General features: G+C 47.7%; 1 protein-coding gene across 2 annotated transcripts in view; it reads left to right on the top strand.

Annotated features, from left to right (window-relative positions):
• The window catches only part of hdhd2 (haloacid dehalogenase-like hydrolase domain containing 2), a 37,611-nt gene continuing 11,019 nt past the window's right edge, over positions 1–26,592 (top strand). The window contains exons 1-6 of one of the 2 annotated variants that reach the window (XM_084326173.1): positions 1–20; positions 5,768–5,877; positions 20,828–20,930; positions 22,524–22,629; positions 25,234–25,318; positions 25,732–25,897. In XM_084326173.1, the coding sequence (XP_084182299.1) occupies positions 5,777–5,877; positions 20,828–20,930; positions 22,524–22,629; positions 25,234–25,318; positions 25,732–25,897 (561 nt within the window). In that variant the 5' untranslated portion in view covers positions 1–20; positions 5,768–5,776. Of the gene's footprint in view, positions 21–2,651; positions 2,843–5,767; positions 5,878–20,827; positions 20,931–22,523; positions 22,630–25,233; positions 25,319–25,731; positions 25,898–26,592 lie in introns of those variants that run through there. The other variant, XM_084326174.1, reaches the window with a different exon arrangement.

Raw genomic sequence — 26,592 nt, forward strand, 5'->3', positions numbered from 1 at the left:
CGTCAACACAACACACGCAGGTGGGGAGACCCTTCATTAGCTGTTAATAACTACATTATTCATAGGCCTTTTGTGTGGATGATCGCCTGCTTAACTAGGTATTATCTTGCGGTGTCCCGCTACCCTTTTCTCGTGTCGTATTATTGATTGATTGATTGAACGTTTTATTGACAGATTGCAGAATGGGTACAGTACAGTACAGCTCAATACATACAATTGTTAAGGGAATGCAGACCAGAGAAAGACTTTCGTCTTGTTTACATCAGGGTCCCCCATTTTCAATTCATCATGACATATATGACATACAGATAGACAGTACTGCTACATCTGTACATTTATGACATACCAGATTTGCAAATTACAGTACTGTTTGTGATACAAAAAGTGTCCAGAAAAGAGTGATATACATTTGACGTAGAAACTGTACATTGTTATATTATCATTCATATCATTAGATTAGATTAAAATGTATTTTGTCATCATACAGCACAAGTACAGTACAACGAAAATAAGTTTGGCATGATTCAAACAGAGTGCAACTGTAACAGTAAAGTGCAATAGTAATGATGCAGTCGGGTTCATATTTGACTAGGTCAGCCGATGATGGACAGATTATTATTATCCAAAATCAAATGCTTTAAAGAGGACTGTTGTTTATCGTGCCATCAATCATTGGAATAACTGCCCACTGAACATAAGTAAATTGAATAGCAAAGTGTCTTTCAAATACCACCTGAGAATGCACTACTTAAATATGTGAGCAAAATATTCTGATGTTGATAATGATGTCTACAATGTTTTACTGTTTTTAGATTATCATTGTTAATTAAGTGAATTGTGATTGTCATTATGTATCTCATGTATTGTTATGTTTTGTGTTTCTGTGTGGACCCCAGGAAGACTAGCTCGCCACTTAGCGGGGATCCTTTTAAACATTAAACAATGTACAGGTGATTCAACTGAATATAAAATATATAAATGAGTAATAGTGCTAATCAGATGTACCGCAGGGGTGGCATTCCCGTGGGGATGTGGTAGGGATTGATGTGTGGGGTGTTTGGGGGACTGAATGTTCCAGGGGGGGGGGGGGCTCACATGCCTTCGAGCGACATTGTACTATTGTGCTTGTTTTTGCCTATTCTTAAGTCTGCACGTTTACATTGCACTACTTTTATTGTCTTTTATACCCATTCATATGTCTGCAATTTATGCATTTTATTTTTTTATTCTGTCCATTTGTGTGCTGATTTTATGCTTATCTTAATTTTATACTAATGGCTGTGGTGGTGCACTCTGGGCTGCGGTCGATGTCTGAAAAGTACTATATAGAAAGTTATTAATATTTATTATTGTTATATTGTAGAAATGTGTGCATTGAAATGTCTGTAAAGTCTCGACGACATTGACATTGTCTTTTGGTATCATACCAGCAAGTTATTATTATTATTATTATTATTATTATTATTATTATTATTATTATTATTATTATTATTATTATTATTATTATTATTATTATTATTATTATTATTATTATAATAATTATTATTATTATTATTATTATTATTATTATTATTATTATTATTATTATTATTATTATTATTATTATTATTATTATTATAGAGAAGACATGTTTCTCTTGTTGCCAAGTTGCAGCTACTGTAACAGCTAACTGCAACATATTGTTTCCTTTTCTGTCTGCAAGAAGTAAAAAAAGATGACGATGATCATGACAGTGACATACAGAAAGTTTGCAATGCTATGGATGAAAGGAATGATTATGTCACATAAACACGCAGATTTAGGTGACAGTCAGGCCGTGAATATTGACCATCAAACCATCCCCCATCTCAAATCACCCCCTGACATTATAGCTCTGTTAGATTAGATTCAATTTATTGTCAAAATGGTTAAGTACAGAGTACAACGACATGAAGTTGGCTGGGGGGGAAGACACTCTGGGAAAGGCACGGCTGCAGTCCGGGATTCGAACTCGCTAAACCCCAGATCCGTGACGAGCACGCTTGTCCCCGGCGCCGAAATAGCGCTCGAGATACGCGGTGAGCTACTGGAGCTCCCCACTTTTGTATTTTTAACAAAGTACAATTACTCAAGTACTTTACACCCCTGGCAAAACTACAGAATAGAGTGTAAGACAGTATTCATAAGTACAGATAAGCCTGCTATTGGCTTGGTACCATCTTTTAACTACAACGTCCATCTGTAAAGCCCTCCAGATGACGCCACGACTCAGGGGTGTAAAGTACTTGAGTAATTGTACTTCGTTACAATACTTAAGTACTGTTTTGGGGGATTATAATGCAGGACCTGTTGCGGAGGTCTTTATTTGGCATGCAACGACACTCAATGTTTTAGCGGTACACACAGCGGTTAGTTTTTTTTTTTAGCACACACACCGGAACACACACGCATGCATTGTCTCTTTAGAATCGCCGATGCGATTCGTCTCTGCGATTAACCCATCCCGTCGTCCTTCCCCCCCAAGGGCAGCCGGGAGCAGACAGGCGTCAACGTGAGCTGCGCCAGGGGACCAATCCAAGTGCTCCTGTCCGTCTTCGTCAAGGATGCCACAGCGTTAGCGATCTGTTGTTGTGCATGTTTTTCCATTGGGTTTATCTTATCGGGGGGGAAACCCTTGCTTGCACGGGGAGAACATGCAAACTCCACACAGAAAGGCCTGGGAGATACCCCACCTGGGTAACTAGCATCATGGAAACCTGGTCCCCAAGCGGGAATCGAACCCTGGACCTTCTTGCTGTGAGGCGACAGTGTTAACCACTACACCACCGTGCCGCCGATTAGTACTTTACTAGAGTATTATTAGGTTTGTATACTTGTACTTTTACTCAATTACATTTCAGAGGAAAAAAACATACTTTTTACTCCTTACATTTAAAATGCAGACCTACAAAGTACAAAGTCTCGCAGGTCCAACCATTTTAATTAGTATATTTGTTTCTCTGGCCGAACTAACGCTAACGTTATTAATCCTGCGGCCGCTCTTTATCTAAAAACAGCCAATCAAATCCCCATCAATCGAACATTAACCCGCCCATACCCATGCTGATTGGTCCTTGTGCAAGACTAGAAAGCAGGGATCTTTGATTAAACACCTGCTATCAGAAGAATACAGTCAGAGTCACAAGATACAGAAGATGGCCACAAACGATAGTACGAGTGATGAAGAAGACGAAACAGAACATTTCAACAAGTTTTTACTTTTACTTTTTAGTACTTATGTACATTTAAAAGTAGAAACTTTTTGACTTTTACTCAAGTGTGTTTTTAGCCGGGCGGCTAAGTGGCGCAGTGGGCAAGGCGCTCGCCACTAACGCAGGAGATGCTGGGTTCGAGCCCAGCTCTCTGCGTTGCTACCGGCTTGGCTGGTCGTTCATACTAACACAAATCATGCTTCTTCCAACTCCGCAACATCAGTAAAATAAAACCAATCCTTTCACCCGTCGACCTGGAAACGGTAGTCAATGCATTCATCACTTCACGCCTTGACTACTGCAATGCCCTCTACACCGGCATCAGTCAGGCAGCCATGTCCCGCCTCAAAATGGTCCAGCACTCTGCAGCTAGGTTCCTTACCGGCACCAGAAAGAGAGAGCACATCACACCAGTCCTAGCCTCCCTACACTGGCTCCCAGTCCCACTTAGAATAGACTTCAAAATCCTCCTCCTCACCTTTAAGGCACTATCGGGTGCAGCACCCCTATATATCACAGAGCTCATCACCCCCTACGCAGCACCCAGGTCACTAAGATCCTCCAACCAGGCTCGGCTGGTCCCCCCCCGCACCAGACTCAAAAAGAGAGGCGATCGCTCCTTCAAGGCCGTGGCCCCCAAGCTATGGAACCAGCTTCCCCTGGAGATTCGATCTGCCCCCTCGCTGGAGACATTTAAGGCCCGTCTAAAAACCCACTTCTATTCCCTGGCCTTCAATAAACCCTGATTCTCCCACACCCTAACTCACACACTCCCATGTAATTTTATCCTGCCCCCTCCCTCTTGTATCTCTTCTTATGCTCCTCTGTCCCCTGTGTGCTACTGTACTTTGTGTTCCCCTATCCGTGTGTTGTCCTACTGTCCTACTCTCTGAATGTACTGTCTTGTCCTGCTGTGCCTTTTTGTATTTTTGTATTTGTGTATTTTATATTAGGACATTGATTTTAAGCTTTGATTGTACAGCACTTTGGTTGGCTCTTGTGCTTTTAAATGTGCTATAGAAATAAATTACTTGACTTACTTGACTTGACTTGACAATTGGCAGTATTAGGGGGTGGGAAAGCTGGTGGGTGGGGATCGGACGTTGTGGACAGCGACTCCTACAGGTCGGTTGGTGCGCCTGTACAGCAGAATCAGGAAGTATCGGGGGCAGCGTGAGCCTCCCACGCGTTACTCCTCGCCACTGAGAGATCGCGCTGTGCAGGTGAAAAGATGCGACGGCTGCCTCCTCGTGTACCGGAGGGGACACGTGATGCAAGGCTTCGTCCACATTGCAGCCGACCAGTGGGAGGCATAGTCTGACAACGTTCGAGACAGGGGAGGGTAGAATTGGATAATACGAAATTGGGATGGGAGAAAAATAGAAAATGGGGAGAAAAAGTAGATAAAAAAAAAGTGTGTTTTTAGCCAGATACTCTGACTTTTACTTGAGTAAGACTTTGAGACGGTACCCAGACGCTCACAATAACTTCTGGGTACTTTTTACACCCCTGCGCCACGTACAGATCACTATCATTTGCGGTTTGCGTGCCTTATATACCATGTGTACCGTTTTTATACCATACAAACATGGCATACATCATACATGTTATGATGAATTGAAAATGGGGGACCCTGATGTAAACAAGACGAAAGTCTTTCTCTGGTCTGCATCCCCTTAACAATTGTGTGTATTGAGCCGTATTGTATTGTACCCATTCTGCAATCTGTTAATAACATTTTCAATCAATCAATCAATCAATCAATCAATACAGGCTTCCAGAACTAAATACAATCTGTATGTATGTGTGTTCACTCCATTCCCATGGACATACAGAGTACTTGTACTTGTAACTTATTGATAACTACATGACAGAAATCCAAGTATGTCTAAATAATAACACAGTGTCTAAAATATCATCTGAAAATGTGCATGTAGATTGTGGACAGAAAATCACTAACGAGATAATAATCTTCTCAATTCCTGCTATTTCACTATTTGAACCAGGTTCACTACTGATCTAGGTTTGAACAAAGCCAATAATCCTCTAAAAATTATTTCTACTGCCACTGATGTAAATTATGATTACTATAAAATAATTAAATAACATTTGAATAGAATAAAGCTGCATTCATACACAGTGAACCTGGGTCATATTTAGTGATTAAAAAATAATCTTCCACCATAATCAGAGACGACTGAAGATAATAGCCTTGCTCTTGCCTAACCACATTTTGCATGATGCTGTTCACTTCTAGATTGAACCCAGACGGGAGAAAATGGGAGGTTGATAAATGTTCTAAGGTGCTTAGTAAAATAGGTTATACTATTTTAATCAGATGATTAAAATACAAATTAACAGCCAGGAGGAATATTCATATGAATGAAGTCCTGCTGAATTAGCAGTCCAAATGTTCATATATTATATTCATGTGATGGTATGTATCCCCCCTTTGGGGATATATATATATACAAATATATATAAATCTTATTTTAAAAACACAATAATAAAGTTCACACTGCTATCATCTTCTATAGGTTTTGACCATGGCTGGCAGACGGGCTCTGAAGGCTGTGCTGATTGACCTGAGTGGAACTCTGCATATTGAGGACACAGCCATACCTGGGGCACAGGAGGCGTTAAACAGGTAGACCGTCACCCCTAGTCCTGTCTCCTAGCCCTGTCTCCTAGTCCTGTCTCCTAGTCCTGTCTCCTAGTCCTGTCTCCTAGTCCTGTCTCATAGTCCTGTCTCCTAGTCCTGTCTCCTAGTCCTGTCTCCTAGTCCTGTCTCCTAGTCCTGTCTCCTAGTCCTGTCTCCTGTCTCCTAGTCCTGTCTCCTAGTCCTGTCTCCTAGTCCTGTCTCCTAGTCCTGTCTCATGTCTCCTAGTCCTGTCTCCTAGTCCTGTCTCCTAGTCCTGTCTCATAGTCCTGTCTCCTAGTCCTGTCTCCTAGTCCTGTCTCCTAGTCCTGTCTCCTAGTCCTGTCTCCTAGTCCTGTCTCCTAGTCCTGTCTCCTAGTCCTGTCTCCTGTCTCCTAGTCCTGTCTCCTGTCTCCTGTCTCCTGTCTCCTGTCTCCTAGTCCTGTCTCCTAGTCCTGTCTCCTGTCTCCTAGTCCTGTCTCCTAGTCCTGTCTCCTAGTCCTGTCTCCTAGTCCTGTCTCCTAGTCCTGTCTCCTAGTCCTGTCTCCTAGTCCTGTCTCCTAGTCCTGTCTCCTAGTCCTGTCTCCTAGTCCTGTCTCCTAGTCCTGTCCCCTAGTCCTGTCTCCTAGTCCTGTCTCCTAGTCCTGTCTCCTAGTCCTGTCTCCTGTCTCCTAGTCCTGTCTCCTAGTCCTGTCTCCTAGTCCTGTCTCCTGTCTCCTAGCCCTGTCTCCTAGTCCTGTCTCCTGTCTCCTAGTCCTGTCTCCTAGTCCTGTCTCCTAGTCCTGTCTCATGTCTCCTAGTCCTGTCTCCTAGTCCTGTCTCCTAGTCCTGTCTCCTAGTCCTGTCTCCTAGTCCTGTCTCCTAGTCCTGTCTCCTAGTCCTGTCTCCTAGTCCTGTCTCCTAGTCCTGTCTCCTAGTCCTGTCTCCTGTCTCCTAGTCCTGTCTCCTAGTCCTGTCTCCTAGTCCTGTCTCCTAGTCCTGTCCCCTAGTCCTGTCTCCTGTCTCCTAGTCTTGTCTCCTGTCTCCTAGCCCTGTCTCCTAGCCCTGTCTCCTAGCCCTGTCTCCTAGCCCTGTCTCCTAGCCCTGTCTCCTAGCCCTGTCTCCTAGTCATGTCTCCTAGTCCTGTCTCCTGTCTCCTAGTCATGTCTCCTAGTCCTGTCTCCTAGTCATGTCTCCTAGTCCTGTCTCCTAGTCATGTCTCCTAGTCCTGTCTCCTAGTCCTGTCTCCTAGTCCTGTCTCCTAGTCCTGTCTCCTAGTCCTGTCCCCTAGTCCTGTCTCCTAGTCTTGTCTCCTGTCTCCTAGTCATGTCTCCTAGTCCTGTCTCCTGTCTCCTAGTCCTGTCCCCTAGTCCTGTCTCCTAGCCCTGTCTCCTGTCTCCTAGCCCTGTCTCCTGTCTCCTAGCCCTGTCTCCTAGTCCTGTCTCCTAGTCATGTCTCCTAGTCCTGTCTCCTAGTCCTGTCTCCTGTCTCCTAGTCCTGTCTCCTAGTCCTGTCTCCTGTCTCCTAGTCCTGTCTCCTGTCTCCTAGTCCTGTCTCCTGTCTCCTAGTCTTGTCTCCTGTCTCCTAGTCATGTCTCCTAGTCCTGTCTCCTGTCTCTGTCTCCTAGTCCTGTCTCCTAGTCCTGTCTCCTAGTCCTGTCTCTGTCTCCTAGTCCTGTCTCCTAGTCCTGTCTCCTAGTCCTGTCTCCTGTCTCTGTCTCCTAGTCCTGTCTCCTAGTCCTGTCTCCTAGTCCTGTCTCTGTCTCCTAGTCCTGTCTCCTAGTCCTGTCTCCTGTCTCCTAGTCCTGTCTCCTAGTCCTGTCTCCTGTCTCCTGTCTCTGTCTCCTAGTCCTGTCTCCTAGTCCTGTCTCCTGTCTCTGTCTCCTAGTCCTGTCTCCTAGTCCTGTCTCCTAGTCCTGTCTCCTGTCCTGTCTCCTAGTCCTGTCTCCTAGTCCTGTCTCCTGTCTCCTAGTCCTGTCTCCTGTCTCCTAGTCCTGTCTCCTGTCTCCTGTCTCTGTCTCCTAGTCCTGTCTCCTGTCTCTGTCTCCTAGTCCTGTCTCCTAGTCCTGTCTCCTAGTCCTGTCTCCTAGTCCTGTCTCCTAGCCCTGTCTCCTAGTCCTGTCTCCTAGTCCTGTCTCCTAGTCCTGTCTCCTAGTCCTGTCTCCTAGTCCTGTCTCCTAGTCCTGTCTCCTAGTCCTGTCTCCTAGTCCTGTCTCCTAGTCCTGTCTCCTAGTCCTGTCTCCTAGTCCTGTCTCCTAGTCCTGTCTCCTAGTCCTGTCTCCTAGTCCTGTCTCCTAGTCCTGTCTCCTAGTCCTGTCTCCTAGTCCTGTCTCCTAGTCCTGTCTCCTAGTCCTGTCTCCTAGTCCTGTCTCCTAGTCCTGTCTCCTAGTCCTGTCTCCTAGTCCTGTCTCCTGTCTCCTAGTCCTGTCTCCTAGTCCTGTCTCCTAGTCCTGTCTCCTAGTCCTGTCTCCTGTCTCCTAGTCCTGTCTCCTGTCTCCTAGTCCTGTCCCCTAGTCCTGTCTCCTAGTCCTGTCTCCTAGTCCTGTCTCCTAGTCCTGTCTCCTGTCTCCTAGTCCTGTCCCCTAGTCCTGTCTCCTAGTCCTGTCTCCTAGTCATGTCTCCTAGTCCTGTCTCCTAGTCCTGTCTCCTAGTCCTGTCTCCTAGCCCTGTCTCCTAGTCCTGTCTCCTAGTCCTGTCTCCTGTCCCCTAGTCCTGTCTCCTAATCCTGTCTCCTAGTCATGTCTCCTAGTCCTGTCTCCTAGTCCTGTCTCCTGTCTCCTAGTCCTGTCTCCTAGTCCTGTCTCCTGTCTCCTAGTCCTGTCTCCTAGTCCTGTCTCCTGTCTCCTAGTCCTGTCTCCTGTCTCCTGTCTCCTAGTCCTGTCTCCTGTCTCCTAGTCCTGTCTCCTGTCTCCTGTCTCCTAGTCCTGTCTCCTAGTCCTGTCTCCTAGTCCTGTCTCCTGTCTCCTAGTCCTGTCTCCTAGTCATGTCTCCTAGTCCTGTCTCCTAGTCCTGTCTCCTAGTCCTGTCTCCTGTCTCCTAGTCCTGTCTCCTAGTCCTGTCTCCTGTCTCCTAGTCCTGTCTCCTAGTCCTGTCTCCTAGTCATGTCTCCTAGTCCTGTCTCCTAGTCCTGTCTCCTGTCTCCTAGTCCTGTCTCCTAGTCCTGTCTCCTGTCTCCTAGTCCTGTCTCCTAGTCCTGTCTCCTGTCTCCTAGTCCTGTCTCCTAGCCCTGTCTCCTAGTCCTGTCTCCTGTCTCCTAGTCCTGTCTCCTAGTCCTGTCTCCTGTCTCCTAGCCCTGTCTCCTAGTCCTGTCTCCTAGTCCTGTCTCCTAGTCCTGTCTCCTAGTCCTGTCTCCTAGTCCTGTCTCCTAGTCCTGTCTCCTAGTCCTGTCTCCTGTCTCCTAGTCCTGTCTCCTAGCCCTGTCTCCTAGTCCTGTCTCCTGTCTCCTAGTCCTGTCTCCTAGTCCTGTCTCCTGTCTCCTAGCCCTGTCTCCTAGTCCTGTCTCCTAGTCCTGTCTCCTAGTCCTGTCTCCTAGTCCTGTCTCCTAGTCCTGTCTCCTAGTCCTGTCTTCTAGTCCTGTCTCCTAGCTCTGTCTCCTAGTCCTGTCTCCTAGCCCTGTCTCCTAGTCCTGTCTCCTGTCTCCTAGTCCTGTCCCCTAGTCCTGTCTCCTAGTCCTGTCTCCTAGTCCTGTCTCCTAGTCCTGTCTCCTAGTCCTGTCTCCTAGTCCTGTCTCCTAGTCCTGTCTCCTAGTCCTGTCTCCTAGTCCTGTCTCCTAGTCCTGTCTCCTAGTCCTGTCTCCTAGTCCTGTCTCCTAGTCCTGTCTCCTAGTCCTGTCTCCTAGTCCTGTCTCCTAGTCCTGTCTCCTGTCTCCTAGTCCTGTCTCCTAGTCATGTCTCCTAGTCCTGTCTCCTAGCTCTGTCTCCTGTCTCCTAGCCCTGTCTCCTAGTCCTGTCTCCTAGTCCTGTCTCCTAGCTCTGTCTCCTGTCTCCTGTCTCCTGTCTCCTAGTCCTGTCTCCTGTCTCCTAGTCCTGTCTCCTAGTCCTGTCTCCTAGTCCTGTCTCCTAGCCCTGTCTCCTAGTCCTGTCTCCTAGTCCTGTCTCCTAGTCCTGTCTCCTGTCTCCTAGTCCTGTCTCCTGTCTCTGTCTCCTAGCCCTGTCTCCTGTCTCCTAGTCCTGTCTCCTAGTCCTGTCTCCTAGTCCTGTCTCCTAATCCTGTCTCCTAGTCATGTCTCCTAGTCCTGTCTCCTGTCTCCTAGTCCTGTCTCCTGTCTCTGTCTCCTAGCCCTGTCTCCTGTCTCCTAGTCCTGTCTCCTAGTCCTGTCTCCTAGTCCTGTCTCCTAATCCTGTCTCCTAGTCCTGTCTCCTAGTCCTGTCTCCTAGTCCTGTCTCCTGTCTCCTAGTCCTGTCTCCTAATCCTGTCTCCTAGTCATGTCTCCTAGTCCTGTCTCCTGTCTCCTAGCCCTGTCTCCTGTCTCCTAGTCCTGTCTCCTAGTCCTGTCTCCTAGTCCTGTCTCCTAATCCTGTCTCCTAGTCCTGTCTCCTAGTCCTGTCTCCTAGTCCTGTCTCCTGTCTCCTAGTCCTGTCTCCTAGTCCTGTCTCCTAGTCCTGTCTCCTAATCCTGTCTCCTAGTCCTGTCTCCTAGTCCTGTCTCCTAGTCCTGTCTCCTAGCCCTGTCTCCTAGCCCTGTCTCCTAGTCCTGTCTCCTGTCTCTGTCTCCTAGTCCTGTCTCCTAGTCCTGTCTCCTAGTCCTGTCTCCTAGTCCTGTCTCCTAGTCCTGTCTCCTAGTCCTGTCTCCTAGTCCTGTCTCCTGTCTCTGTCTCCTAGTCCTGTCTCCTAGTCCTGTCTCCTAGTCCTGTCTCCTAGCCCTGTCTCCTAGTCCTGTCTCCTGTCTCTGTCTCCTAGTCCTGTCTCCTAGTCCTGTCTCCTAGTCCTGTCTCCTAGTCCTGTCTCCTAGTCCTGTCTCCTAGTCCTGTCTCCTGTCTCTGTCTCCTAGCCCTGTCTCCTAGTCCTGTCTCCTAGTCCTGTCTCCTAGCCCTGTCTCCTAGTCCTGTCTCCTGTCTCTGTCTCCTAGTCCTGTCTCCTAGTCCTGTCTCCTGTCTCCTAGCCCTGTCTCCTAGTCCTGTCTCCTAGTCCTGTCTCCTAGTCCTGTCTCCTGTCTCTGTCTCCTAGTCCTGTCTCCTAGTCCTGTCTCCTAGTCCTGTCTCCTAGTCCTGTCTCCTAGTCCTGTCTCCTAGTCCTGTCTCCTAGTCCTGTCTCCTAGTCCTGTCTCCTAGTCCTGTCTCCTGTCTCCTGTCTCTGTCTCCTAGTCCTGTCTCCTAGTCCTGTCTCCTAGTCCTGTCTCCTGTCTCCTAGTCCTGTCTCCTGTCTCCTAGTCCTGTCTCCTAGTCCTGTCTCCTGTCTCCTGTCTCTGTCTCCTAGTCCTGTCTCCTAGTCCTGTCTCCTAGTCCTGTCTCCTAGTCCTGTCTCCTAGTCCTGTCTCCTGTCTCCTGTCTCCTAGCTCTGTCTCCTAGTCCTGTCTCCTAGTCCTGTCTCCTAGTCATGTCTCCTAGTCCTGTCTCCTAGCCCTGTCTCCTAGTCCTGTCTCCTGTCTCCTGTCTCCTAGTCCTGTCTCCCAGTCCTGTCTCCTGTCTCCTGTCTCCTAGTCCTGTCTCCTAGTCCTGTCTCCTAGTCCTGTCTCCTAGCCCTGTCTCCTAGTCCTGTCTCCTAGTCCTGTCTCCTAGCCCTGTCTCCTGTCTCCTGTCTCCTAGTCATGTCTCCTAGTCCTGTCTCCTAGTCCTGTCTCCTAGTCCTGTCTCCTAGCCCTGTCTCCTGTCTCTGTCTCCTAGTCCTGTCTCCTAGTCCTGTCTCCTAGTCCTGTCTCCTAGTCCTGTCTCCTAGTCCTGTCTCCTAGCCCTGTCTCCTGTCTCTGTCTCCTAGTCCTGTCTCCTAGTCCTGTCTCCTAGTCATGTCTCCTAGTCCTGTCTCCTAGCCCTGTCTCCTAGTCCTGTCTCCTGTCTCCTGTCTCCTAGTCCTGTCTCCTAGTCCTGTCTCCTAGTCATGTCTCCTAGTCCTGTCTCCTAGCCCTGTCTCCTAGTCCTGTCTCCTGTCTCCTAGTCCTGTCTCCTAGTCCTGTCTCCTGTCTCCTAGCCCTGTCTCCTGTCCCCTAGTCCTGTCTCCTAGTCCTGTCTCCTAGTCCTGTCTCCTAGTCCTGTCTCCTGTCTCCTAGTCCTGTCTCCTAGTCCTGTCTCCTGTCTCCTAGCCCTGTCTCCTGTCCCCTAGTCCTGTCTCCTAGTCCTGTCTCCTAGCCCTGTCTCCTAGCCCTGTCTCCTAGTCCTGTCTCCTGTCTCTGTCTCCTAGTCCTGTCTCCTAGTCCTGTCTCCTAGCCCTGTCTCCTAGTCCTGTCTCCTAGCTCTGTCTCCTGTCTCCTAGCCCTGTCTCCTGTCCCCTAGTCCTGTCTCCTAGCCCTGTCTCCTAGTCCTGTCTCCTAGTCCTGTCTCCTGTCTCCTGTCTCCTAGTCCTGTCCCCTAGTCCTGTCTCCTAGCTCTGTCTCCTGTCTCCTGTCTCCTGTCTCCTGTCTCCTAGTCCTGTCCCCTAGTCCTGTCTCCTAGTCCTGTCTCCTAGCTCTGTCTCCTGTCTCCTGTCCCCTAGTCCTGTCTCCTAGTCCTGTCTCCTAGCTCTGTCTCCTGTCTCCTGTCTCCTAGTCCTGTCTCCTGTCTCCTAGTCCTGTCTCCTAGCCCTGTCTCCTAGTCCTGTCTCCTAGTCCTGTCTCCTAGCCCTGTCTCCTAGTCCTGTCTCCTAGTCCTGTCTCCTAGTCCTGTCTCCTAGTCCTGTCTCCTAGTCCTGTCTCCTAGTCCTGTCTCCTGTCTCCTAGTCCTGTCTCCTAGTCCTGTCTCCTAGTCCTGTCTCCTAGTCCTGTCTCCTGTCTCCTAGTCCTGTCTCCTGTCTCCTAGTCCTGTCTCCTAGTCCTGTCTCCTAGTCCTGTCTCCTAGTCCTGTCTCCTGTCTCCTAGTCCTGTCTCCTGTCTCCTAGTCCTGTCTCCTAGTCCTGTCTCCTAATCCTGTCTCCTAGTCCTGTCTCCTAGTCCTGTCTCCTGTCTCCTAGTCCTGTCTCCTAGTCCTGTCTCCTGTCTCCTAGTCCTGTCTCCTGTCTCCTAGTCCTGTCTCCTAATCCTGTCTCCTAGTCCTGTCTCCTAGTCATGTCTCCTGTCTCCTAGTCATGTCTCCTAGTCCTGTCTCCTAGTCCTGTCTCCTAGTCATGTCTCCTGTCTCCTAGTCCTGTCTCCTAGTCCTGTCCCCTAGTCCTGTCTCCTGTCTCCTAGTCCTGTCTCCTAGTCCTGTCCCCTAGTCCTGTCTCCTGTCTCCTAGTCCTGTCTCCTAGTCCTGTCTCCTGTCTCCTAGTCCTGTCTCCTAGTCCTGTCTCCTAGTCCTGTCTCCTAGTCCTGTCTCCTAGTCCTGTCTCATAGTCCTGTCTCCTGTCTCCTAGTCCTGTCTCATGTCTCCTAGTCCTGTCTTCTAGTCCTGTCTCCTGTCTCCTAGTCCTGTCTCCTAGTCCTGTCTCCTAGTCCTGTCTCCTGTCTCCTAGTCCTGTCTCCTAGTCCTGTCTTCTAGTCCTGTCTCCTGTCTCCTAGTCCTGTCTCCTGTCTCCTAGTCCTGTCTCCTAGTCCTGTCTCCTGTCTCCTAGTTCTGTCTCCTAGTCCTGTCTCCTAGTCCTGTCTCCTAGTCCTGTCTCCTAGTCATGTCTCCTAGTCCTGTCTCCTGTCTCCTAGTCCTGTCTTCTAGTCCTGTCTCCTAGTCCTGTCTCCTAGTCCTGTCTCCTGTCTCCTAGTCCTGTCTCCTAGTCCTGTCTCCTAGTCCTGTCTCCTAGTCCTGTCTCCTAGTCCTGTCTCCTAGTCCTGTCTCCTAGTCCTGTCTCCTGTCTCCTAGTCCTGTCTCCTAGTCCTGTCCCCTAGTCCTGTCTCCTGTCTCCTAGTCCTGTCTCCTAGTCCTGTCTCCTAGTCCTGTCTCCTGTCTCCTAGTCCTGTCTCCTAGTCCTGTCTTCTAGTCCTGTCTCCTAGTCCTGTCTCCTAGTCCTGTCTCCTGTCTCCTGTCTCCTAGTCCTGTCTCCTAGTCCTGTCTCCTAGTCCTGTCTCCTAGTCCTGTCTCCTAGTCCTGTCTCCTAGTCCTGTCTCCTGTCTCCTAGTCCTGTCTCCTAGTCCTGTCTCCTAGTCCTGTCTCCTAGTCCTGTCTCCTGTCTCCTAGTCCTGTCTCCTGTCTCCTAGTCCTGTCTCCTAGTCCTGTCTCCTAGTCCTGTCTCCTGTCTCCTAGTCCTGTCTCCTAGTCCTGTCTCCTAGTCCTGTCTCCTGTCTCCTAGTCCTGTCTCCTAGTCCTGTCTCCTGTCTCCTAGTCCTGTCTCCTAGTCCTGTCTCCTGTCTCCTAGTCCTGTCTCCTAGTCCTGTCTCCTAGTCCTGTCTCCTAGTCCTGTCTCCTAGTCCTGTCTCCTGTCTCCTAGTCCTGTCTCCTAGTCCTGTCTCCTAGTCCTGTCTCCTGTCTCCTAGTCCTGTCTCCTGTCTCCTAGTCCTGTCTCCTAGTCCTGTCTCCTAGTCCTGTCTCCTGTCTCCTAGTCCTGTCTCCTAGTCCTGTCTCCTAGTCCTGTCTCCTAGTCCTGTCTCCTAGCCCTGTCTCCTAGTCCTGTCTCCTAGTCCTGTCTCCTAGTCCTGTCTCCTAGTCCTGTCTCCTAGTCCTGTCTCCTAGTCCTGTCTCCTAGTCCTGTCTCCTGTCTCCTAGTCCTGTCTCCTAGTCCTGTCTCCTAGTCCTGTCTCCTGTCTCCTAGTCCTGTCTCCTGTCTCCTAGTCCTGTCTCCTAGTCCTGTCTCCTGTCTCCTAGTCCTGTCTCCTAGTCCTGTCTCCTGTCTCCTAGTCCTGTCTCCTAGTCCTGTCTCCTAGTCCTGTCTCCTAGTCCTGTCTCCTAGTCCTGTCTCCTGTCTCCTAGTCCTGTCTCCTAGTCCTGTCTCCTGTCTCCTAGTCCTGTCTCCTGTCTCCTAGTCCTGTCTCCTAGTCCTGTCTCCTAGTCCTGTCTCCTAGTCCTGTCTCCTAGTCCTGTCTCCTGTCTCCTAGTCCTGTCTCCTAGTCCTGTCTCCTAGTCCTGTCTCCTAGTCCTGTCTCTGTCTCCTAGTCCTGTCTCCTAGTCCTGTCTCCTAGTCCTGTCTCCTGTCTCCTAGTCCTGTCTCCTAGTCCTGTCTCCTGTCTCCTAGTCCTGTCTCCTAGTCCTGTCTCCTAGTCCTGTCTCATAGTCCTGTCTCATGTCTCCTAGTCCTGTCTCCTAGTCCTGTCTTCTAGTCCTGTCTCCTGTCTCCTAGTCCTGTCTCCTAGTCCTGTCTCCTAGTCCTGTCTCCTAGTCCTGTCTCCTAGTCCTGTCTCCTAGTCCTGTCTCCTAGTCCTGTCTCCTAGTCCTGTCTCCTAGTCCTGTCTCCTAGTCCTGTCTCCTAGTCCTGTCTCTGTCTCCTAGTCCTGTCTCCTAGTCCTGTCTCCTAGTCCTGTCTCCTGTCTCCTAGTCCTGTCTCCTAGTCCTGTCTCCTGTCTCCTAGTCCTGTCTCCTAGTCCTGTCTCCTAGTCCTGTCTCATAGTCCTGTCTCATGTCTCCTAGTCCTGTCTCCTAGTCCTGTCTCCTAGTCCTGTCTCCTAGTCCTGTCTCCTAGTCCTGTCTCCTAGTCCTGTCTCCTAGTCCTGTCTCCTAGTCCTGTCTTCTAGTCCTGTCTCCTGTCTCCTAGTCCTGTCTCCTAGTCCTGTCTCCTAGTCCTGTCTTCTAGTCCTGTCTCCTAGTCCTGTCTCCTAGTCCTGTCTCCTAGTCCTGTCTCCTAGTCCTGTCTTCTAGTCCTGTCTCCTGTCTCCTAGTCCTGTCTCCTAGTCCTGTCTCCTAGTCCTGTCTCCTAGTCCTGTCTCCTAGTCCTGTCTTCTAGTCCTGTCTCCTGTCTCCTAGTCCTGTCTCCTAGTCCTGTCTCCTAGTCCTGTCTCCTAGTCCTGTCTCCTAGTCCTGTCTCATAGTCCTGTCTCATGTCTCCTAGTCCTGTCTCCTAGTCCTGTCTTCTAGTCCTGTCTCCTGTCTCCTAGTCCTGTCTCCTAGTCCTGTCTCCTAGTCCTGTCTCCTAGTCCTGTCTCCTAGTCCTGTCTCCTAGTCCTGTCTTCTAGTCCTGTCTCCTGTCTCCTAGTCCTGTCTCCTAGTCCTGTCTCCTAGTCCTGTCTCCTAGTCCTGTCTCCTAGTCCTGTCTCCTAGTCCTGTCTTCTAGTCCTGTCTCATGTCTCCTAGTCCTGTCCCCTAGTCCTGTCTCCTAGTCATGTCTCCTAGTCCTGTCTCCTGTCTCCTAGTCCTGTCTCCTAGTCCTGTCTCCTAGTCCTGTCTCCTAGTCCTGTCTCCTAGTCCTGTCCCCTGTCTCCTAGTCCTGTCTCCTAGTCCTGTCTCCTAGTCTTGTCTCCTAGTCCTGTCTCATAGTCCTGTCTCCTAGTCCTGTCTCCTAGTCCTGTCTCCTAGTCCTGTCTCCTAGTCCTGTCTCCTAGTCCTGTCTCCTGTCTCCTAGTCCTGTCTCCTAGTCCTGTCTTCTAGTCCTGTCTCCTAGTCCTGTCTCCTAGTCCTGTCTCCTAGTCCTGTCTCCTAGTCCTGTCTCCTAGTCCTGTCTCCTAGTCCTGTCTCCTAGTCCTGTCTCATAGTCCTGTCTCATGTCTCCTAGTCCTGTCTCCTAGTCCTGTCTTCTAGTCCTGTCTCCTGTCTCCTAGTCCTGTCTCCTAGTCCTGTCTCCTAGTCCTGTCTCCTAGTCCTGTCTCCTAGTCCTGTCTCCTAGTCCTGTCTTCTAGTCCTGTCTCATGTCTCCTAGTCCTGTCTCCTAGTCATGTCTCCTAGTCCTGTCTCCTGTCTCCTAGTCCTGTCTCCTAGTCCTGTCTCCTAGTCCTGTCTCCTAGTCCTGTCTCCTAGTCCTGTCTCCTAGTCCTGTCTCCTAGTCCTGTCTTCTAGTCCTGTCTCATGTCTCCTAGTCATGTCTCCTAGTCCTGTCTCCTGTCTCCTAGTCCTGTCTCCTAGTCCTGTCTCCTAGTCCTGTCTCCTAGTCCTGTCTCCTAGTCCTGTCTCCTAGTCCTGTCTCATAGTCCTGTCTCCTAGTCCTGTCTCCTGTCTCCTAGTCCTGTCTCCTAGTCCTGTCTCCTGTCTCCTAGTCCTGTCTCCTGTCTCCTAGTCCTGTCTCCTAGTCCTGTCTCCTAGTCCTGTCTCCTAGTCCTGTCTCCTGTCTCCTAGTCATGTCTCCTAGTCCTGTCTCCTGTCTCCTAGTCCTGTCTCCTGTCTCCTAGTCCTGTCTCCTGTCTCCTAGTCCTGTCTCCTGTCTCCTAGTCCTGTCTCCTGTCTCCTAGTCCTGTCTCCTGTCTCCTAGTCCTGTCTCCTAGTCCTGTCTCCTAGTCCTGTCTCCTGTCTCCTAGTCCTGTCTCCTGTCTCCTAGTCCTGTCTCCTAGTCCTGTCTCCTGTCTCCTAGTCCTGTCTCCTGTCTCCTAGTCCTGTCTCCTAGTCCTGTCTCCTGTCTCCTAGTCCTGTCTCCTGTCTCCTAGTCCTGTCTCCTAGTCCTGTCTCCTGTCTCCTAGTCATGTCTCCTAGTCCTGTCTCCTGTCTCCTAGTCCTGTCTCCTGTCTCCTAGTCCTGTCTCCTAGTCCTGTCTCCTAGTCCTGTCTCCTGTCTCCTAGTCCTGTCTCCTAGTCATGTCTCCTGTCTCCTAGTCCTGTCTCCTAGTCCTGTCTCCTAGTCCTGTCTCCTAGTCATGTCTCCTGTCTCCTAGTCCTGTCTCCTAGCCCTGTCTCCTGTCTCCTGTCTCCTAGTCCTGTCTCCTAGTCCTGTCTCCTGTCTCCTAGTCCTGTCTCCTAGTCCTGTCTCCTGTCTCCTGTCTCCTAGTCCTGTCTCCTAGTCCTGTCTCCTAGCCCTGTCTCCTAGTCCTGTCTCCTAGTCCTGTCTCCTAGCCCTGTCTCCTAGCCCTGTCCCCTAGTCCTGTCTCCTAGTCCTGTCTCCTAGTCCTGTCTCCTAGCCCTGTCTCCTAGTCCTGTCTCCTAGTCCTGTCTCCTAGTCCTGTCTCCTGTCTCCTAGTCCTGTCTCCTAGTCCTGTCTCCTAGTCCTGTCTCCTAGTCCTGTCTCCTAGTCCTGTCTCCTAGTCCTGTCTCCTAGTCCTGTCTCCTAGTCATGTCTCCTGTCTCCTAGTCCTGTCTCCTAGCCCTGTCTCCTAGTCCTGTCTCCTAGTCCTCTCTCCTGTCTCCTAGTCCTGTCTCCTAGTCCTGTCTCCTGTCTCCTGTCTCCTAGTCCTGTCTCCTAGTCCTGTCTCCTAGCCCTGTCTCCTAGTCCTGTCTCCTAGTCCTGTCTCCTAGCCCTGTCTCCTAGCCCTGTCCCCTAGCCCTGTCTCCTAGTCCTGTCTCCTAGTCCTGTCTCCTAGTCCTGTCTCCTGTCTCCTAGTCCTGTCTCCTAGTCCTGTCTCCTAGTCCTGTCTCCTAGTCCTGTCTCCTGTCTCCTAGTCCTGTCTCCTAGTCCTGTCTCCTAGTCCTGTCTCCTAGTCCTGTCTCCTGTCCTAGTCTCGTACTCCTGTCTCCTAGTCCTGTCTCCTGTCTCCTAGTCCTGTCTCCTAGTCCTGTCTCCTAGTCCTGTCTCCTAGTCCTGTCTCCTGTCTCCTGTCTCCTGTCTCCTAGTCCTGTCTCCTAGTCCTGTCTCCTAGTCCTGTCTCCTAGTCCTGTCTCCTAGTCCTGTCTCCTGTCTCCTAGTCCTGTCTCCTAGTCCTGTCTCCTAGTCCTGTCTCCTAGTCCTGTCTCCTGTCTCCTAGTCCTGTCTCCTAGTCCTGTCTCCTGTCTCCTAGTCCTGTCTCCTAGCCCTGTCTCCTAGTCCTGTCTCCTGTCTCCTAGTCATGTCTCCTAGTCCTGTCTCCTAGTCCTGTCTCCTGTCTCCTAGTCCTGTCTCCTGTCTCCTAGTCCTGTCTCCTAGTCCTGTCTCCTAGTCCTGTCTCCTGTCTCCTAGTCCTGTCTCCTGTCTCCTAGTCCTGTCTCCTAGTCCTGTCTCCTGTCTCCTAGTCCTGTCTCCTAGTCCTGTCTCCTGTCTCCTAGTCCTGTCTCCTAGTCCTGTCTCCTAGTCCTGTCTCCTGTCTCCTAGTCCTGTCTCCTGTCTCCTAGTCCTGTCTCCTAGTCCTGTCTCCTAGTCCTGTCTCCTGTCTCCTAGTCCTGTCTCCTGTCTCCTAGTCCTGTCTCCTAGTCCTGTCTCCTAGTCCTGTCTCCTAGTCCTGTCTCCTAGTCCTGTCTCCTAGTCCTGTCTCCTAGTCCTGTCTCCTAGCTCTGTCTCTTAGTCCTGTCTCCTAGTCCTGTCTCCTAGTCCTGTCTCCTAGTCCTGTCTCCTGTCTCCTAGTCCTGTCTCCTAGTCCTGTCTCCTAGTCCTGTCTCCTAGTCCTGTCTCCTGTCTCCTAGTCCTGTCTCCTAGCCCTGTCTCCTAGTCCTGTCTCCTGTCTCCTAGTCCTGTCTCCTAGCCCTGTCTCCTAGTCCTGTCTCCTAGTCCTGTCTCCTAGTCCTGTCTCCTAGTCCTGTCTCCTAGTCCTGTCTCCTGTCTCCTAGTCCTGTCTCCTAGTCCTGTCTCCTAGTCCTGTCTCCTGTCTCCTAGTCCTGTCTCCTAGTCCTGTCTCCTGTCTCCTAGTCCTGTCTCCTGTCTCCTAGTCCTGTCTCCTAGTCCTGTCTCCTAGTCCTGTCTCCTAGTCCTGTCTCCTAGTCCTGTCTCCTAGTCCTGTCTCCTGTCTCCTAGCCCTGTCTCCTAGCCCTGTCTCCTAGTCCTGTCTCCTGTCTCCTAGTCCTGTCTCCTAGCCCTGTCTCCTAGTCCTGTCTCCTAGCTCTGTCTCCTAGTCCTGTCTCCTAGCCCTGTCTCCTAGTCCTGTCTCCTAGTCCTGTCTCCTAGCTCTGTCTCCTAGTCCTGTCTCCTGTCTCCTAGTCCTGTCTCCTAGCTCTGTCTCCTAGTCCTGTCTCCTGCATGTCCTCCTCAATTGGAAGAATGCGCCAATATGAGAATTAGAGACATAGATCATATTAATATAAGTCCACATAGCTAGGAAACAATGCTAAACACTGAAAAAGGCCATTTATAAGATAGTTCCCCTTTAACAAAGAAATGTTTCGATGAAGATGAGTTATCTTTCTGATTGTTCTTATCCCTGGTCGCATCGCGCATCGGAGGTGGTGACGTCTGTGACCCACAATTAATAACTAAGTAATTTAACTAACAGTGATTATAATCAGTAATTAACCAGTAAGCTGCTTTTCATCCACATCGTATCCAGGGGTGTAAAAAGTACCCAGAAATTATACTTAAGTGAAAGTATGGGCATCGTCTCAAAATCTGACTCAAGTAAAAGTCAAGTAAAAACACACTTGAGTAAAAGTAAAAAAGTTTCTACTTTTAAATGTACTTGAGTACTAAAAAGTAAAAGTAAAAACTTTTTTTTATTCCGGGGCAATGAAATGCTCCGTTTCGTCCTCTTCATCACTCGTACTATCGTTTGTGGCCATCTTCTGTATCTCGTCACTCTGACTGTCTATTCTTCTGATAGCAGGTGTTTAATCAAAGACCCCCGCTCTCTAGTGTTGCACAAGGACCAATCAGCATGGGTATGGGCGGGTTCATTTTCCATTGATGGGGATTTGATTGGCTGTTTTTACATAAAGAGCGGCCGCAGGATTAATAACGTTAACGTTAGTTCGGCCAGAGAAACAAATATACTAATTAAAATGGTTGGACCTGCGAGATTTGTACTTTGTACTTTGTAGGTCAATTTAAATGTAAGGAGTAAAAACTGTGTTTTTTTTCTCTGAAATGTAATTGAGTAAAAGTACAACTATACAAACCTAATAATACTCGAGTAAAGTACAAATCCCCAAAAACAGTACTTAAGTATTGTAACGAAGTACAATTACTCAAGTACTTTACACCCCAGATCGTATCTAGTGAACTACATGGTAGAGACGTCTGTCCTCCCCTCTGGTCCTCACAGGCTGCGTCAGGCGTCGCTGGCCGTGAAGTTTGTGACCAACACCACCAAGGAGTGTAAACGGAGCCTCCTGGAGCGTCTCCAGCGCCTTCACTTTGACGTCCAGGTTAAGTAGTTAACCCTTTCACTGCCACACTACAGACGGTTAACCTTCTGTAGTGTGGTTGTGAAAGGGTTAACCCTTTGTCGGGTGGCAGTGAAAGGGTTAACCCTTCTGTAGTGTGGCAGTGAAAGGGTTAACCCTTCTGTAGTGTGGCAGTGAAAGGGTTAACCCTTCTGTACTGTGGTAGTGAAAGGGTTAACCTTCTGTAGTGTGGTAGTGAAAGGGTTAACCCTTCTGTAGTGTGGTAGTGAAAGGGTTAACCCTTCTGTAGTGTGGTAGTGAAAGGGTTAACCCTTCTGTAGTGTGGTAGTGAAAGGTTAACCTTCTGTAGTGTGGTAGTGAAAGGTTAACCTTCTGTAGTGTGGCAGTGAAAGGTTAACCCTTCTGTAGTGTGGTAGTGAAAGGGTTAACCTTCTGTAGTGTGGTAGTGAAAGGGTTAACCCTTCTGTAGTGTGGTAGTGAAAGGGTTAACCCTTCTGTAGTGTGGTAGTGAAAGGGTTAACCCTTCTGTAGTGTGGTAGTGAAAGGTTAACCTTCTGTAGTGTGGTAGTGAAAGGTTAACCTTCTGTAGTGTGGTAGTGAAAGGGTTCATCTAGAATTCTGAAGGAGCAGCACGGTAGCAATTATGGACCTTCATACATATTTGACTACTTTTACTATTTTCTATGAACAGTTCTTTATTGATCGTTACAGTATATGATAGAGTCATGTCTCAATCAGCTGTTTACCAAACCATATTCTTCACCTTTCGATGGTGAAGTGAACAAGAAGTGAAGGAGTCAGAAAGTAGGCGATAAAACAACATGATTTAGATGGTTACATATGATAATTGCCTAAGTAATTGTTCAAGATTTTTGGAAAAGAAGAAAAAAAAAAAAGTCTAGCAAATGTGTAAGAGTTTTTAATTTATATTTTGAAAATAAGCTCAACAATTGGCAAAAATACAAAAACACAACAACCATTGCGTAACAAAATAAGGTGACTTTTAAACAAAATATGTCGTGACTTAGGCATTTATTCCTCTTACATACAGACATGTCATACACTAAGGCAGTTGTTTTACTTGCCTTAGTCATGCGATCGCCGTCTGTGTATGTAACGTTAAAATGCACAAGTCACACGAGTGAGTTGGGCAGATGGGGATTGAACGTAACAAGCGTTCTGATTGGCTGAGGACATAGGCACTAAACCAGGGCGATGCAGCAGTGTGAGGAGAGTACAGTTAGGCAGAAATCTCAATTTGGCCAAAGAATTGTGTGTGTGTGTGTGTGTGTGTGTGTGTGTGTGTGTGTGTGTGTGTGTGTGTGTGTGTGTGTGTGTGTGTGTGTGTGTGTGTGTGTGTGTGTGTGTGTGTGTGTGTGTGTGTGTGTGTGTGTGTGTGTGTGTGTGTGTGTGTGTGTGTGTGTGTGTGTGTGTGTGTGTGTGTGTGTGTGTCTGACTGTCAACCTGTGTAGCAGGTTGATGTGCATAAGAAAAAAGAAAACTCATCAATATGGCAGCCTCTCATGAATGTGACATTTTTCCAACGCTATATTCAGTGTTCATACAGATGACATCATAATGAACTAAATATTAAAATTGACCTTTTCTCTGAAGGAGCGTGAGATCTTCACCTCTCTGACTGCGGCCAGGAGTTTACTGGAACAACAGCAACACAGACCCCTGCTGCTGGTGGAGGAGAGCGCCCTGGAGGACTTCGCTGGTAGGGAGAAGTGCGTGTGTGTGTGTGTGTGTGTGTGTGTGTGTGTGTGTGTGTGTGTGTGTGTGTGTGTGTGTGTGTGTGTGTGTGTGTGTGTGTGTGTGTGTGTGTGTGTGTGTGTGTGTGTGTGTGTGTGTGTGTGTGTGTGTGTGTGTGTGTGTGTGTGTGTGTGTGTGTGTGTGTGTGTGTGTGTGTGTGTGTGTGTGTGTGTGTGTGTGTAACCTGTTGACCACATTCAGAAGACTATCTACTGGACTTGGTGTGTGTGTGTGTGTGTGACTGTGTGTGTGTGTGTGTGTGTGTGTGTGTATGTTTCTTACTGATGAAGGAGATGATTGTGGACTTCAGGAGGTCGGGGGTCAAGGACTACAGCCCCCTCAGCATCGACGGGGCACCGGTTGAGCGAGTGAACAGTTTTATGTACCTCGGAGCCCACATATCCGAGGACTTGACATGGACCACACACATTGACAGTGTTGTGAAGAAGGCACGACAACGCCTCTACTTCCTCAGGCGCCTAAGGAAGTTCCAAGTCAGTCCTTAAGAACTTCTACTCATGTACAATAGAGAGCATCCTGACTGGCAATATCACCTCCTGGTTTGGGAATAGCACTGCACAAGACCGAAGCAGACTACAGAGAGTGACACGTTCAGCCGAACGCACAATTGGAGGGGGGCTTCCAACCCTCCAGAACATTTACAACAAGCGGTACAGGGGTAAGGCTAAGAGAATCATCAAGGACTCCAGCCACCCAAACAACTGCCTCTTTGAACTGCTGCGGTCAGGCAAGCGATACCGGAGTCTCATGGCGAGCACAGAAAGACTCAGAAGAAGCTTCTATCCCCAGGCCATCAGGCTGCTCAACGAACAATAAACACTATGCAACAACCATCAAATGCACACAGCACACACATCCACACGCACACACTCACTTTAAACAAACAACACACTGCAGCACCCACTCTCCACACTTTAGAACACCTAAACACACTTTATATTTATTGGTAAAGGATTTGCACTACAACTCGTACATCTTACTGTAAATTGTACCTAAATTGTACCTCATCCCATTTCTGCTTTACACTATATAGCAGGGGTCAGCAACCTTTTTGACATGGAGTGCCTGTTTGAAATATAGTTGTAACTAGTGTGTCTCAACAATATTCCATGCATCGTAATTTTTTTCTTCTCATAATCAGGTCTTTTTAATGATAATTTTTACATTATTACATCATTATTTTTATTGTTATTATTAACAATATTATTATGATGGTTGTTGTATCAACCCTAAATCTGAGTTGGGGGGGGGGGGGGAATGCAATGCAGACAAACAGCTGCATACAGTGCGACCATTTCACTCACATTTGCCCATTCATTTTTGGACACATCACACACCATCGGTGTGTGTACTGTACGTGTGCTGTCATAGCTCCACCTACAGGCCTAATGGAGAACACCAGGAGAACACCAGGATGTGAATGGAGGGTGAATGTGAGGTATATTGTGTAAATAAGTTTTGATTGATCGCAAGACTACACTGTAAAAAAGAAATTATAATAAGTTACCAGAACTTAAAAATATTGAGTTCAGTTACTGTGCATTAAGGTTTTCAGTTTTCAATCCATAATAAGTTAACAGAAAAATAAGTACACAACCACATTATTTCAACCTAATAAAACTATGTTTATTGTCATTGTTTTAAGAACACAAGTTGACTTAGTAATACTCACATTTTGAGTAAAAAAAATGGCTTTTAACATGTGCAATGTTCAATGAAATAGAAAAATATATAATCAAATTTGTTGATTAATCCCACTGGTCACAATGGTGACCGTAATAATGTTTTTGTTATAAGGCTCTGCAAATGTTACTGAATGATGTAGCAATGTATTTCCAGCTAAATTGAAATAATAAACAAATAAAGGGTCTCAATTAAATATGTGGTATTAAAAAGAACCTGTGGGAGGATTTCAACAAGATAAATGCGACAACAGTGCAAAATATTTCACTATAATTTTTTTTTTTTAAATTATAATTTTTTTTAATTTTTTTTAATGCTGCCCCCTGCGCCTATGAAAATGCCCCTGCGTGCCTAGGGTTGCCTACCCCTGCTATATAGTATTGTATATTAGTACATTGCATAGTATATTGTATATTGTATGGTAACTCAGTTACTTCTATTCTGCATCGAACATTGTACATATGTCTATACTGAACACTGTGACTTCTATTTTTACTTCTATTTTACATGCTATACTATTTTATTTCATACTTATCTTGTCTAGCACAGTCTCTGGAGCGTAACAGTAAGAAGCATTTTGTATAAAAGTATTCTGTACTTCTGTATGACAACTATTAAAGAAACTTGACATTGGAGTACACTACTGTTGAACGACTTACCACTTATATAGTTGTGTGTGTGTGTGTTGTCTAACCACTTGTATAGTTGTGTGTGTGTGTTGTCTAACCACTTGTATAGTTGTGTGTGTGTGTGTGTGTTGTCTAACCACTTGTATAGTTGTGTGTGTGTGTGTGTGTTGTCTAACCACTTGTATAGTTGTGTGTGTGTGTGTGTTGTGTAACCACCACTACTCCTCCCCCTGCAGGTATAGACACCTCCGACCCCAACGCTGTAGTAATAGGACTCTCTCCTGACCACTTCAACTACCAGACCCTCAACAAGGCCTTCAGGTGCTGTAGTAGAACCCCAGACCCTCAACATCTCCATTTCCTCGCTGCCATACATTAACATTTCTATTCCTATACATGTTTATTTTGTCATCATATTTTCAATCCACATCATATAATCTATTAGATCACATTAGATTAAAATGTATTGTCATTGTACAGCACAAGTACAGTACAACGAAAAGAGGTTTGCCATCCAACCAGCATCCAACCAGAGTGCAAATGTAATGTGCAATACTCTAGTGATACTCTTTTACTTATTACTGTATGAAGCACAGTTCCAGGAGGCTCATACAGAACCAAGCATTTCACTGTAATGTACATGTACCCAGGGTTCGCACAAGGTCCTTTCCCAAAAAGTTGGCGTATTCCTTTAAGTACAGTACTTGAGTAAAAAATACTTTGTTACTTTCCAGACTGGTGCTGGACGGAGCCCCTCTCATTGCCGTCCACAAGGCCCGGTACTACAGGTGTCCAGACGGGCTGTCTCTGGGCCCGGGGCCATTTGTCACGGGCCTGGAGTACGCTACGGACCGCAAGGCCACCGTAGTGGGCAAGCCTGAACTGAGCTTCTTTACACAGGTTAGAAACCTTGTTAGTGTCTTGTGTCGTTTGCTTGTTTCTGTCTTGAACCTTGTTGTTGAAACAGTAAGAGAAGATAAGATAAGATATTCCTTTATTGATCCCCTTGGGGAAATTCAGGCATCATAGCAGCAAGGGGGAGGAGGGGGTGGGGGGGGGGGGTACAGGTAGTAGAAGACATACAGGTCACATAATTATAGTACAGTGGGGAAGTAAAAATAAAATAGAATAAAAAAGCAGTGTAAACAATATAACAAATCAATATAATGTGCATGTGGGCAACAAGGTGCGAGATGAGGGTATGTATATTTATACTCAGTTATATTTGCCCTACAATAAATAGTTACAATATATAATCTAATAATCCAATAATCTAAATCTAATATATAATCTAAAAATTCTAAATGCTAAAATGCTAAATGCTAATATATGATCTGATGAAGTATACAGTATTCACATAAGGTGCGGTATGCATAAGGTAGTCTATAAACACTGTGATTTACCGTACCTTGCTCATGCTCGCTTATGCCTATATTCTTTACTGTTGTGAAGCACTTTGAACTGCAACTTCTGTATGAAAAGTGTTATACAAATAAAGTATTACTATTATTATTATTATATTGTCCTTTTAGTAAGTAGATGGTTGTACCTCATGTACCTTTTCATTCATTCAAACCTTTATTTATTCTCGCAAA

The sequence above is a fragment of the Notolepis coatsorum genome, assembly GCF_963971535.1.
Source record: "Notolepis coatsorum genome assembly, chromosome: 12".
Classification (NCBI taxonomy): domain Eukaryota; kingdom Metazoa; phylum Chordata; class Actinopteri; order Aulopiformes; family Paralepididae; genus Notolepis; species Notolepis coatsorum.